Below are 14,797 nucleotides of genomic sequence, written 5' to 3' on the forward strand. Positions count from 1 at the left end.
GATGTCACAGATGTTTAGACATTCCCCAACTGATGAACATCCTCCAATTTTCAATTTTTTGCAACTACAAAAAGAGCTGCTTAAACATTTTTATACATATGAATCTTTTTTCATTTTCTTTGACCTCTTTGGAATACAGATTTAGAAGTGGTATTGGTGAATCAAAAGGTATGCACAGTTGTATAGCCCTCTGCATATAGGTCCAAATTGTTCTCCAGAATATTTGGACTTGTTTACAATTATACCAACAGTGCATTGTTTCTGTGTTTTCAAATTCCCTCCAGCATTTGTGATTTTCCTTTTCTGTCACATTACCCCATCTGGTAGGTGTGAGGTGGTACTTCAGAGGTGTTTTAGCTTGCATTTCTCTAATCAGTCTTGATAGAGAACATTTTTTAATGTGGCTTTTGATAGCTGTGATTTCTTCTGAAAACTGTCTGTTTATATGATTTGTCCTTTTATCATATTTTTTACAAATTTGGCTTAGTTCCCAAATATTTGAGAAATGAGGCTCTTTCCAGAGAAACTTGTTATAAAATTCCCCCCCCCCCAGTTAACTGATTTCCTTTTAATATTGGCTGGATTACTTTTGTTTGTGCAAAAATAATTTAATTTCATGTAATAAAAATTATTTTAACTCCCGTGATGGTCTCTGCCCCTTCTTTGGACATAAAATCTTTAGTTGTCTATAGATCTGATAGGTAAATTTTTTTCTGTGCTCCTCTGATTTTCCTATGATATCACCCTTTATGTCTACATCATGTACCCATTTTAACCTTATTTTGGTATATGGTATGAATGTTAGTCTATACCAAATTTCTGACAAAATGCTTTCCAATTTTCATGACAATTTTTGGGAAATGGTGAATATTTGCCCCCAGTGCTTGGATCTTTGGGTTTATCAAACACTGAATTGCTATGGTCATTTACTACTATGTATTATGCACTTAATCTATTCCACTGATGCATCACTCTGTTTCTTAACCAATACTAGAACATTTTCACGATTACCATTTTTTAATATAGTTTGAAATCTGGTACTGCTAGCCTACCTCTTTCACATTTGCTTTCCATTGATTCCCCATAATATTCTTAAATTTTTGTTTCTCCAGATGAATTTTGTTTTTGCTTCCCCCCTGCCAGCTCCATAAAATAATTCTTTGGCATTTTGGTATGGTACTGAATTAATTTAGGTAGAATTATCATTTGTATTATGTTGACTTGGCCTATTTATGAGCAATTAATATTTCTGCAGTTGTTTAGATCTGTCTTTATTTGTACGAAAATTATTGGTAATTGTGTTTTGATAGTACCTGGGTTTGTTTTGACATGTAGACTCCCAAGTATTTTACTTATTTTAAGCATTTATTTTAAATGGAAACTTGCATTAATGTAGACTAGCATCTCATTTCTACATTACGATATTGTATAACTGCTTAGACTATTGAGAAGTTATTTCTTGTTATGGTCATACAATTAGTATGTGTCAGAGGTGAGATGTGAACTCAGATCTTCTTGCCTTCAAGTTTGCCATATTATATACTATGAAACTTTCACTCTCATTTTTGTAGTTTGGATGGAAGAAAAATGTATTATCGATACAAGTACAAAACCCAAAACAATCCCTACTCACAAGACGCTTACAAGCTTACATTTTAATGGGGAGACAAAAAGTACACTTGAAAATATGTACATAATAAATATAAAATTAGCAAATAGAAATATATACAAGTTGTTAAATTCAAGGTAGCTTGGGAGAGAGAGCACCAGGAATTGGGAACAAGGAGGTGGGAGAGTCAGAAAAAGCTCCATGCAAAAGATGGTGCCAAAGCTACATCTTAAAGGATGCAAAGTTGGTGCTAGGCATTGAGTAAACACTGAGTAAACATTCTCTGCAAAAGCAGAGAGACAGGAGATGGATTATGTTGTATGAGGAGCAGAAAGAAGATCAGTTTGGATTGATCATAGAATGCAGGAGGGAGATAATGGCGAATGAGGTTGGAAAGAAAAATAGGGGGCCTGGCTGTGAAGAGCTTTAAAAGCTAAACAGAGGAATTTATATCCAATCTTAGAGTGAATAGGACGCTACTGGCATTGGTTGAGCGGAGTCAGATCTGCCCTTAAAGTAGATCACTTTGACAGGAGTGTTTGAATGGCTGAAGCAGCAGAGAGACATGGGTCAGGGAGACCAACTAGGAGACTGTTGCAATAATTCAGGCAAGAGATGATGAGTCCCTGAACTAAGGTAGTAACTTTGTGAGTGCAGTGAAATGAATGTATGTGAGAGATGATATAAGAATAAAAATGGTAAGATCAGACAACTAATTGGATGAGGAGTTTAGGATAATGCTGAAATTATGAATGTGACACACTGGAAGAATGGTGGCACTGTTGGCAGAAATAGGGTAGTTTGGAAAAGGAAAAGTTTAAGGGAATAAATTTCAGTTCAATTTTAGATATGTTATGTTTAAGATATGCTTAAGACATCCAGTTTGAAACATCCATTTGGTGATGAGGGACTGAAACTAGGGGGAGATTCTGTAGTTGAATAAATTAAAAAAAAACAAAGCCACACACATATATCTGTATCTGTATCTGTATCTGAATATGTATATGTACATGTATATGTATATGTGTATATTTATGCACAGGCACATCTATTTATAATACCCATGTATAGAAACTATACACTTACAAATATGTGTATATATGCATACACACATTTATTTGTATATATGTGTATGTGTGTGTGTCTGTATCTGTAAATCATCTCAGGGGAACTTATGACATTAGAGATCTGCTTATAATGAGCATACCAGGAATCCAGGAATCAGAAGTCCTCAGAGTGGGACAGTTCTTGTAAATGGTCCATCTTGCTAATTTTAGGAAATGTAAAGAAGGATTTTATTGCCATTGTATTCATTCCACTAATAATATGAGACAAGATGGCATATATTTATATTTTGTTCCTTAAGATATGTGTCCTCATTTAAAAAATGTATTACTGATATCTTTCATTTTTACATTAGTCCCAATGTTCTTTGCCTTTCCCAGAGAGTCATCCCTTAGAGCAAAGAATGAAAAAGTGTGTGTGTGTGTGTGTGTGTGTGTGTTTGTGTGTGTGTGTGTATGTAACTAGTAAAACTAATCAATACATCAACCAATTCTGACATTATATACAGAGTTCCCTACCTATACATACTTTTTCCTTATTCAGGTAATTTGTGCCGATGTACTGGATACCGACCAATTGTAGAAAGTGGGAAGACTTTCTGTGAGGTGAGTAAAATAAAGAAAATTGTGGTTATAGAATAGTTGATAGTTTAGTGCATTAATAATTTTTATTGAATGATGCACAGGAATCCAGAGTAGGTCATGTCTAGACCTGGATTTGGACATGACAAGTAACATTAAGCCACTGTAGGTTTTTGTCAAAGGGGAACTGATATAATGAAAATAATATATTAGGAAAGAAATTCTTGGAATCCAATCACAAGCTAGGGTATATTGAGGAAACTGGAGACAAGAGACCAAGATTACTGTTAAAGTAATTAAGATAGGAAGTTTTAAGGCCTGGACTAAAATGGTGGCAATGAGAATGAAATATATTGTTAAAATTTAAGAGACATTTCAGAAGAGGAATTGATATGATTTGGTCATTACCTGAATATGGGGAGTGAAGAATAAAAAGTAAAAATGAACTCAATGATTTTGAACCAGACAATTAGTATTAGGGTGAGTTATTGCTAGGCAATGACAAAAGAATTTGAGAATGTATTACTAGGTCAAAAAGAGGTATGGAGGAAGAGAAGGAAGATATTTTGAATTTACAATAAGTAAAGTTTTACATGTAGAATAATGTATCTTTTGAGCTGTCCTGTAAGACACTTGAGTCAGATGCCAATTATAGTATATATTTTCTAAAGGAAGTAAATTCATCCACATATTTTAGTAGGCTAAATAAAGTTAATAAAAATGTATTTGATCAAAGGAAGGTTTAAAATACTATATGTACTTAAGTTTTAAAACTCAAATTCTTCTCCTTTATTAATACTACAAAAATCTTAGAAAAAATTAAAAGATTTGGCTATCCTTTTACATATGAAGTTACAGTCAATAAAACATATTTGTTTTATTATCTTAATCATAAGATCTGTGTGCTACCTAATCAGTAGGAAATAGTGGGAATTATTAGACCTTTTTCACTTTGGATGCCTTCATTTAGCCTCTAAAGTAAGCTCCTCTATTTTATAGTGAGCTTTCTAATACAAAGAACATCTTCATTGCCTTCAAGGAGGGTGTGTTGTGAAAAACTCTTACACATGAAGAAATAATCAGTAAATATTTATTAAGCACCTACTGTATGTTAGGCACTATGCTAACTGTTCAGGTTGCAAAGAAAGTCAAAAGATGATAGAATGTAAGCTCCTCAAAGTCTGGGATTATTGTCATATTTGTGAGCACTAGCATAGTGTCTGCTTCACAGTAGGTACTTAATAAATGTTTGTTGAAAGAATGACGAATTAAATTAATTGCACTGTGTAAGGATTCGGTTGGGTGACAGGGATAAGAAGGTAAACAAAACAGATCCTTTCCACAAGAAGCCTACTTGGTCTAGTAAGACCAAACCTCTCTCCCTGATAAGAATTTCTTTGTGATTGAACTATCAAAATAATTGTCCTACCTTCATCTTGAGAGTATGGGAATTATTAAAATAAAGGATGAACTGCCTTTTGGTTCTGTGGGGATGCTGTGGAAGTCATAAACTACTGAGGAGTAATTTCTTGAAAGACTACTAATTGTATTGTTTGTTCTAGATTTTTTAAAAAATGCAAATTTTTATTGGCACTCCAGGTCAAGCCTCACTTCCCTCAAGAACATTTCCTTGGTACTCTATGCAGACCAGTCCATTACTGTCTTCCCTCATCACTTAGAGATTCCCCTGCATGGTACCATCACAGATCTGTTTTTATGTTTCCTCATCATAGTTTCTAGCTGTTTCATCTATAAGTGCCTTCTAGCTCCTTTTCCCATTCCCCTCTCCTCCCTGCAGAGTTTACACATGAACATATTTCTAAAGGATGTCATTTCCATAGGAATCAACTGTTTGTCAGCTGCAAGGAACAGGACAATGTTGCATGGATCAAGAGGAAAACCAGTTCTATCTGGATAAAAAGGAAAAAGTATGCTATGGATTTCACTTCTAATTTGTGGTAAAGTTAATTTGATGATCAAACTAGATAGGCAATGCATTACATAAATCCAGACATATTCCATTTTCTTTCCTTCAATGAGTAAGATATGTGGTGACAAAAAAAATAAGATATACCATAGTTTTGCAAATAGCTCCTTGAAGGAACAAATCCACAGTTGATCATGCTTCTGGGGTATGATGAGAAAGATGGAACTAGTGGTAAGGAGTGAAGTATTCTTCGGGATAAAGATCATGATTTCTCTCTTCTTTGCATTTGGATTCCTTTATTCCATGGAACATTCATTTAATGAAATTCAATTTGGTTTGTTTTTGAGATGTGTACTAAGCTGTATGATGAAAGTGAATTCCAGCCTTTCGATCCATCCCAGGAGCCTATATTTCCACCTGAGCTAATAGTAAGATATTTTCATTTTGTTTTTTATGCTGGTTTATGTCGATATAGAAGAAAATGATAAGTAATGCTTATTTATCATGCTACTAATATTTTTAAAACAATACTAAACATCAAAACATAACAGTCCAGCACCATGTTCCCAATGTTCTACCAGGTGAGTTTCAGAGGGTTTGGCTAAGCTCCATTTTAATGAACAGAGATATGATGTCGAGGAAAGGACAATGACCTGAAAGTCTGAAAATGGTTCAGCTTCCTTCTGTTCCTATCTATGATGATGATTTCAGAATGATGGAAGAGGGGAGTAAGGTTGCAAAGAATTATATGGTTTTTAATCAGGCTATAAACATTCACTTAGCTGTTGGTACTCTAAAAATGAGATCTTTTTTCAGTGGCCAATGAGTGAACATTTTGCTAGAGAAACTAACTCATGATAATGGTAACAATTACAGTAGAGGGCAACATCCTGAGGGACTAGGACACTGGCCCCCCTGGCTGTTTCATCTCTCAGCTCTGGGCATTTTCTTTGCCTATCCCTCATGCCTGAAATGGTATCCCTCCTCCACTCTGACTTCTGAACTCCTTGGCTTCCTGTAAGTCCTAACCCAAATCCTACATTCTACCTGAAGCCTTCTCTAACCCCTCTTAATTTTAGTTCTTTCCAACTTTTAATTGTTTCTTCTTTATCCTGTACATAACTTGCTTTGTGTATATTTGTGTGAATGTTGTCCCTCCCATTAGATTGTAAACAATCTTACGTAAACCACTTGTGAGCGGGTAGTGTCTTTTCCCTGTTTTTGTATCCCCAGCTTAGCACAATACCCAATACACAGTAGGTGTTTAATAAATGTTTATTGATTGTCTGAAATAATGGAACATTTTAAAAGTGTTAAATTTTTTAATTAAAAGTCTATTTTTTTCTTCCTTTCATTCTCACCTTATTTTAAGAAAGGGAATAGAAAAACAAATTTTTTTTGTAGCAAATATACATAGTTAAGCAAAACAAATTCCCTCATTGGTCTGTATCCTGAATCCTCACTTCTCTGTCAAGAAGGGGATACCAGAAAACTAAAGGAAGTTGCAGTCCAATGGAAGGATGGATTAAAAGTTCTTTTAGACACAATGGAATTGATTTTATCATGAATGTAAAGGAAGAGAAAATATGATTTCATGAGAAACACAGTTATCTTGTACGGTGTTAGGCAGTTGGATAATTCTTTTTGAAAAGATCATCTTGAAAATAATTATAACTAGAGTTCCCTACATCTGCCACATAGAATAAGGAAGTAGAGAAATTCTATGAAGAATTTGATGATACTCCCATGTTTAATCAATATACACTTAAATTTTTTTGCAAAATTTTGTTTTTACAAAGATGGTTATATGGTAGAATTGGGTCAAAATAGGTTGTTCCTTGTTGAAGAGTAAGAAATCAGTCTTATGACTGTGTATCGCCAATACTTTTTGTTTTTGAGAGAAGAGTTAAAAGGTACTGGACATAGTAAGAAGAAAATGGAAATGTTTATATTTTAACAAACAACAAATGTTGGGAGACTGTTTTGGGAGTCACTCAGTAATTAGCCATTTCTCTATAATCAAACCAACTAGCAAAAGCAAAAAAAAAAAAATCAAAACTGGAACCATATTAGAAAAGAAAGTGAAAATGAGAAGACCCAAGTAATGCAACTCCAATATAGCCTAACTATTTATTCTGGAAAATGGAAATGGATTAAAAAAAACAACATGGCCACAGACTATAGCTTTTTCTAAGTAATTTTAACCAAGATAGGTTAATCACCTCAATTAGGGAGGCTTAAAGAGCCTAGGAACCACCTTACTTAGAAAGAAGACAGATGGCAGTTGAAGGTGACACCATTTTAGAATATATGCTTGTTTGTAAGATATTGGAGGAAAACAGTGGAAGATTCTATGACGTATTGCCTCATAGAATAGGGAAAAATGTTGGCAAAAAGCAAATCTTTACAGAAGAGTTTTCAAGAAACTCAAATATGGAAAAAAAAATCCCATATCTGAAAGAGGGGAGAATACCAAATATGTGGGAAATATCTCAGACCTTATTGTTATAAAATATTATTCAAGAAATATTAATTTCACATACAAATCTATGCTACTAGGAATAACTATCAACCCATATGAATATTTCCCATCTATATAACATATTTGTGAGAATAACCTGCTCACCCATCAAGGACATGCTTAATAATATCAAAGGAATCCTGGCATTCAAAAAAATGATTCTATGCCAGATCACATCTTCACAGTAACCCAATTGACTAAAAGGTATAAAATATAAAAAGTACACTATGCTTATTTTTTTTGGCTATAAAAACATTTGACTTGATTTAGGAAAAGAGCACGTTAAAAATTTTCTTCATTGGGCTGTCCCTTGCATATGTCAGAATTTCACAAGCTTTCTGGAAAGACAGTTTTGTAAGGTAGTCTTGATATTTAGATATCTCCAAAAGAAATTGGTCTTTGGCTACACTTCAGATTTTTATTTTAAATTTATTTTTAATGTTCATTTAAAAATTTGACTTCTAAATTATCTCCCTCCTTTTCACCACTCTCCTACCTGTTGAGAAGGCAAGCAATATATCAACTGTACATGTGAAGTCAAGCAAAACACATTTCCATGTTAGCCATGTTGTAATTGTTTTAAAAAGCAAGAAACACGAAGTGAAGAAAATACATGCTTCAATTTGCACTCAGAATTAATCACTTCTCTGTCTTGAGTGGATAGCATCTTTCATCATGGGTCCTTTGGAATTGTCTTGATGTTTCACAGTTGGTCATACTTCCAATATTGCCGTTACTGTGTACAATGTTCTCCTGGCTCTGCTTGCTTCACTTTGCATAAATTCATATAAATCTTTTTAGTTGTTTCTGAAATCATTTGCATCATTTCTTATAGCGTGACAGTATTCCATCACAATCATATACCAAAACTTGTTCAGCCATTCTGCAATTGATGGGTGTCTCCTAAATTTCCACTTCTTTTATACCACAAAAAAGAGTTGCTATAAATGTTTTTGTAAATACAAGTCTTTTTGCTTTTTCTTTGATCTTTTTGTGATACGGACCTAACAGTGGTATTACTGGGTCAAATATTATGCACCGTTTTATATCTCTTTGAGAATAGTTCTAAATAATTCTCCAGAAAGGTCGGACCACTTCACAGCTCCAACAACAGAGCATTAGCATTCCAATTTTTCCACATCCCTTCCAGCATTCATCATTTTCCATTTTTGTCATTATAGCCCATCTCATAGGTATGAAGTGGTACCTCAGATTTGCTTTAATTTATATTTCTCTATTCAATAGTGATTCAGAGCATTTTTACATGACTATTGATAACTTTGATATATTTTCCTGAAAATTGCCTGTTTATATCTGACCATTTATCAATTAGTGAATGCTTGTATTTTTATAAATTTAGCTCAATTACCTATATATTTGATAAATGAGGCCTTTATCAGAGAAAATTGCTGTAAAAATCCCTTTTCCTGATTTTAAAAAATGGACTACATTGGTTTTGCTTGTGCAAACCCCTTTTAATTTCATGTAGTCAAATTTATTTATTTTACCTCCTGAATTCCTCTCTATCTCTTCTTTGGTCATAAATTCTTCCCTTATCCGTAGAACTGAAAGGTAAATTTTTCCATGGCCACCTAATTTGCTTATGATATCACATTTTATGTCAAATAACGTACCCATTTTGACTTTAACTTGGTATACTTTGTGAGATTGTAATCTATACTTAATTTCTGCCCATCTATTCTCTAGTTTTTCCAGTAATTTTTAGGAAATGATGAGTTCTTGTTCTAAAATCTGGGATGTTTGGGTTTATCAAACACTAGATTGTTGTGGTCATTTTCTATATTTTATTGTATATCTAATCTATTTCACTGATCTACCACTCTATATTTTAGCCAGTGCCAGTGATTACCACTTTGAAATAGAGTTTGAAATCTGGTACTGATAGGCAACCTTTCTTCACATCTTTTTTCTCATTTATTCCCTTAATATTTTAGACCTTGTTCTTCTAGATGAATTTTGTAATTCCTTTTTTCCAGCTCTATAAAATAATTCTTTGGTAATTTTATTACAACACTGAATAAGAAAAATAATTTAGGTAGAATTGTCAATTTTATTATACTGACTCTGTCTGCCTATGAACAATTAATATTTCTCCAATCTTTAGATCTGTCTTTATTTGTGTGAAAACATTTTGATAACTGTGTTCTTATAGTCCCTGGGTTTTTCTTGGCAGATAGACTCCCAAGTATTTTATAATTTCTGCAGTTATTTTTTAACAATTATTTTATTATTTAGTATTTTAGTTTTCAACATTGATTTCCACAAGATTTTGAGTTACAAATTTTCTCCCCATTTCTACCCTACCTCCCCACTCCAAGATGGCATATATTCTGATTGCCCCATTCTCCAGTCAGCCCTCACATATGTCACCCCACTCCCCACCATCCCCTTTCCCCTTATTTTCTTGTAGGGCAAGATAGATTTCTATGCCCCATTCCCTATCTATCTTATTTCTCAGTTGCATGCAAAAACAACTTTTTTGAGCATCTGCCTTTGAGTTCCAAATTCTCTCCCCTCTTCTCTTCCCACCCACCCTCCCTAAAAAGGCAAGTAATTCAACATAGGCCACACATATATCATTATGTAAAACCTTCCACTCATGTTGTGAAAGACTAACTATATTTCCCTCCATCCTATCCTGTCCCCCTTTATTCAATTTTCTCCCTTGACCCTGTCCCTATTTGAAAGTGTTTGCTTTTGATTACCTCCTCCTCCATCTGCACTCCCCTCTCCCCTCCCCCCTTTTTATCCCCTTCCCCCTACTTTCCTGTGGGGTAAGATACCCAATTGAGCATGTATGTTATTACCTCCTCAAGTCAAATCTGATGAGAGCAAGATTCACTCATTCCCCCTCACCTGGACCCTCTTCCCTTCTAACAGAACTGCTTTTTCTTGCCACTTTTATGAGAGATAATTTACCCGATTCTATATCTCCCTTTCTCCCTCTCTCAATATATTCCTCTCTCACCCCTCAATTTTATTTTATTTTTTTAATATCATCCCTTCATATTCAACTCACCCTGTGCCCCCCCTTTCTCTCATCTCTCTCTCTCTCTCTCTCTCTCTCTCTCTCTCTCTCTCTCTCTCTCTCTCTCTCTATATATATATATATATATATATATATATATATATATATGTATATTCCCTTCAACTACCCTAATACTGAGCTTTCCACGTAGGAATGTAAACAAAACTGTTCAACTTTAGTAAGCCCCTTATGATTTTTCTTTCTTGTTTACCTTTTCATGCTTCTCTTGATTCTTGTGTTTGAAAGTCAAATTTTCTATTCAGCTCCGGTCTTTTCACTGAGAAAGCTTGAAAATCCTCTATTTTATTGAAAATCTGTATTTTGCCTTGGAGCATTAAACTCAGTTTTGCTGGGTAGGTGATTCTTGGTTTTAATCCTAGATTCATTGACCTCCGGAATATCATATTCCAAGCCCTTTGATCCCTTAATGTAGAAGCTGCTAGATCTTGTATTATCCTGATTGTGTTTCCACGATACTCAAATTGTTTCCTTTTGGCTGCTTGCAGTATTTTCTCCTTGACCTGGGAACTCTGGAATTTTGGGACAATATTCCTAGGAGTTTTCTTTTTGGGACCTTTTTTCAGGAAGCAATCAGTGGATTCTTTCAATTTCTATTTTACCCTCTGGCTCTAGAACATCAAGGCAATTTTCCTTGATAATTTCTTGAAAGGTGATGTCTAGGCTCTTTTGTTAATCATGGCTTTCAGGTAGTCCAATAATTTTTAAATTATCTCTTCTGGATCTATTCTCCAGGTCAGTGGTTTTTCCAATGAGATAGTTCACATTGTCTTCCGTTTTTTCATTCCTTTGGTTCTGTTTGATAATATCTTGATTTCTCATAAAGTCACTAGCTTCCACTTTCTCCAATCCAATTTTTAAGGTAGCATTTTCTTCAGTGGTCTTTTGGACCTCCTTTTCCATTTGGCTAATTCTGCCTTTCAAGGCATTCTTCTCCTCGTTGGCTTTTTGGAGCTCTTTTGCCATTTGGGTTAATCTATGTTTAAGGTGTTATTTTCTTCAGCATTTTTTTGGGTCTTCTTTAGCAAGTCATTGACTTGTCTTTCATGGTTTTCTTGCATCACTCTCATTTCTCTTCCCAATTTTTCCTCTACTTCTCTTACTTGCTTTTCCAAATCCTTTTTAAGCTCTTCCATGGCCTGAGACCAATTCATATTTTTCTTGGAGGCTTTTGATGTAGGTTCTTTGACTTTGTTGACTTCTTCTGGCTTTATGTTTTGATCTTCTTTGTCACCAAAAAAGATGCTAGAGTCTGCGTCTGTGTGCTTTTTCACTGCCTGGCTATGCTCTCAGCCATTTACTTGACCTTTGAGTTTTTTGTCAGGGTATGACTGCTTGTAGAGTACAGAGTGCTTTGTCCCAAGCTTTAGGGACTGTACTGCTGTTTTCAGAGCTACTTCTACTCCACTGTCGCCACAAACTCTGCCACAGCAGTGCTCCTCCTACCTCAACAACCTTCAACCAGGATTGTGACCCAGATCCAAGCAGGGCAAAGCTGCCTTTGTGCCAGCAAAGCACTCCTTGCACTCTCATTCTGATCTGCCACTTGATTCCTCCTAATCTGTGAGCCAGGGACTCTGGATGCAACTGACAGTGTAGCTCTGGAAGCAGCTGCAGGAGCTTCCTGCTGCTGCTGCCACCGCCAAGCCACCTCTGCCACTGTCAAGCCACCTCTGCCACCCCCAGGGATAGGGCTGGACCTCTCTCCAACCCCATCTATCAGTTTTCCCACTAACCTGCTCAGTGGTCTTTGGCATTTTGGGATTGAGAAGTCTGGTAACTGCCACAGCTCAATGATTCATGACCCTCAGGCCTGCTCCAGCCAATTCCTGGTCTGGCCTTTTCTGGCGCGGCCCATGCTGGGCTGCACTCTGCTCCCAGCAACATGAGATTGACCCTTCCCAGTGACCATCCAGGCTGTCCTGGGCTGAAGACCTGCTTCCCTCTGCTATTTCATGGGTTCTGCAGCTCTATAATTTATCCAGAGCCATTTTTCACAGGTGTTTGGAGGGATTTAGGAGAGAGCTTAAGCAAGTCCCTGCTTTCCAGTTGCCATCCTGGCTCTGTCCCTCTCTGCAGTTATTTTAAATGGAAACTTTCTTTTTAACCCTTACTGTTAGGTAGTGTTAGTAATATATATATATAAATGCTGATTATTTATGCAGATTTATTTCATATCCTTCAACTTTTCTAAAGTTGTTAATTGTTTCAACTAGTTTTTAAGTTAATATTCTAGGATTCTCTAAATATACCCTCATTTCATCTTCAAAGAGTTAAAGTTTTGTTTCCCAATTGCCTATTTTTTATTCCTTCAATTTCTCTTTCTTATCTTATTCCTATAGCTAACATTTCTAATACAATATTGAATAATAGTGGCACACCCTTGTTTCACCCTGATCTTATTGGGAAGGCTTTTAGCTTATCCCCATTACAGATAATGCTTGCTCTTGGTTTTAGATAGATACTACTTATCATTTTAAGAAAGGCTCTATTAATCCCTGTACTTTCAAGGCTTTTTTGCAATGGAAATGGGTATTGTAATTTTTTCAAAAGCTTTTTCTGCCTCCATTGAGATAATCATATCATTTTTGTTATCAATATGGTCAATTATGCTTGTAGTTTTCCTAATACTGAACCATCCCTGAGTTTTTGGTACAAATCCCGCCTGAGCATAGTGTGTGATCTTTGTGACTTATTGCTGTAATCTCGTTGTTAGTATTTTTTTAAAATTTTGCATGACTGTGACTTAGTGAAATTTTTGCTCTCCCAGGTTTAGGTATCAAAACCACAATTTTGTTAGAAGGATTTTGGTAATACTCCTTCTTTATCTATTTTTTCAAGCTGTTCATATAATATTGGAATCAATTGTTTCTTAAATATTTGGTAGAATTTACTAATAAAAGCACCTGGCCCTGGGGATATTTTTCATAGGGAGCTCATTTATGACTTGCTCATTTTCTTTCTATCATATGGAAATTTAAATCCTCAATTTCTTCTTCTATTAATCTAGGTAATACATATTTTCATACATATTCATCCATTTCACTTACATTGTTAGTTTAACTGGCATATCACTTTTCAAAATAACTCATAATAGTTGCTTTAATTTTTTCTTCATTGGTGGTCCATGTTATTAATCTATTTTCTGATTTTCAGGACTTTTTGGTGTTTATTTGGGGATTTTTAATTTGCTATTTTTCTGGTTTTTTTTTCCATTGCATACCCAATTCATTGATAAGTTCTTTCTTTTATTGATAGAGGCATTCAGAGGTGTAAAGTTTATCCTTGGTATTACTTCAGCTAACACCCAAAATTTGTGTATGTCGTCTCATTTTTGTCATTTTCTTTAATGAAGTTTTTCATTGTTTCTGTGATTTGTTCTTTGATCCACTTATTCTTTAGAATCAGATTATTTGGTTTTCTTAATTTAAAAAATAATTTTATTATTTCTCAATTACGTGTAAAACCATTTAAAAAACTGAGTTCAAAATTTTCTCCATCCTTCTCTAACTTTCCCCTTCTGTATAATCATGCAAAAAATCCATATTAGACATCTTTTGAAAGAACAAACACACCCAAAGGGGGAAAAACATAAGAAAGTGAAAAATAGTAATCAATAATAGTAATCAATCTGCATTCAGACTCCATCAGTTGTTTCTCTGTGGGTGCATAGAAGTTTTCATGATCAGTCTTTTGCAATTGTCTTTGATCATTGTATTGTTGAGAAATGCTAAACCATTTACAATTGATCGATGTACCATATTGTTGTTACTGTGTACAATGCTCTCCTGGTACTGCTTACTTCATTTTTCATCAGTTCATGTAAGTCTTTCCAGGATTTTCTGAAATCAGACTGCTCATCATTTCTTATAGCGTAATAGTACTCGATTACCATCATATATCACAATTTATTCATTTATTGCTCAGGTGATGAGCATCCCCTCAATTTCTAATTCTTTGCCACAACAAAAATAGCTGCTATAAATATTTTTGGACACATAGGTCCTTTTGCCTTTTCTTTGATCTT

The 14,797-nt window shown here is 34.8% G+C and overlaps 1 protein-coding gene across 1 annotated transcript in view; it reads left to right on the forward strand.

The window, feature by feature from the left end:
• Nucleotides 1–14,797, forward strand: part of LOC118837834 (aldehyde oxidase 4-like) — a 137,645-nt gene that overhangs the window by 29,388 nt on the left and 93,460 nt on the right. The window contains exons 6-8 of the mRNA XM_036744943.1: nucleotides 3,218–3,279; nucleotides 5,097–5,183; nucleotides 5,530–5,610. Coding sequence (XP_036600838.1) covers nucleotides 3,218–3,279; nucleotides 5,097–5,183; nucleotides 5,530–5,610 — 230 coding nt within the window. The remainder of the gene's footprint in view (nucleotides 1–3,217; nucleotides 3,280–5,096; nucleotides 5,184–5,529; nucleotides 5,611–14,797) is intronic.

This window comes from Trichosurus vulpecula, chromosome 2, assembly GCF_011100635.1.
Source record: "Trichosurus vulpecula isolate mTriVul1 chromosome 2, mTriVul1.pri, whole genome shotgun sequence".
NCBI lineage: Eukaryota > Metazoa > Chordata > Mammalia > Diprotodontia > Phalangeridae > Trichosurus > Trichosurus vulpecula.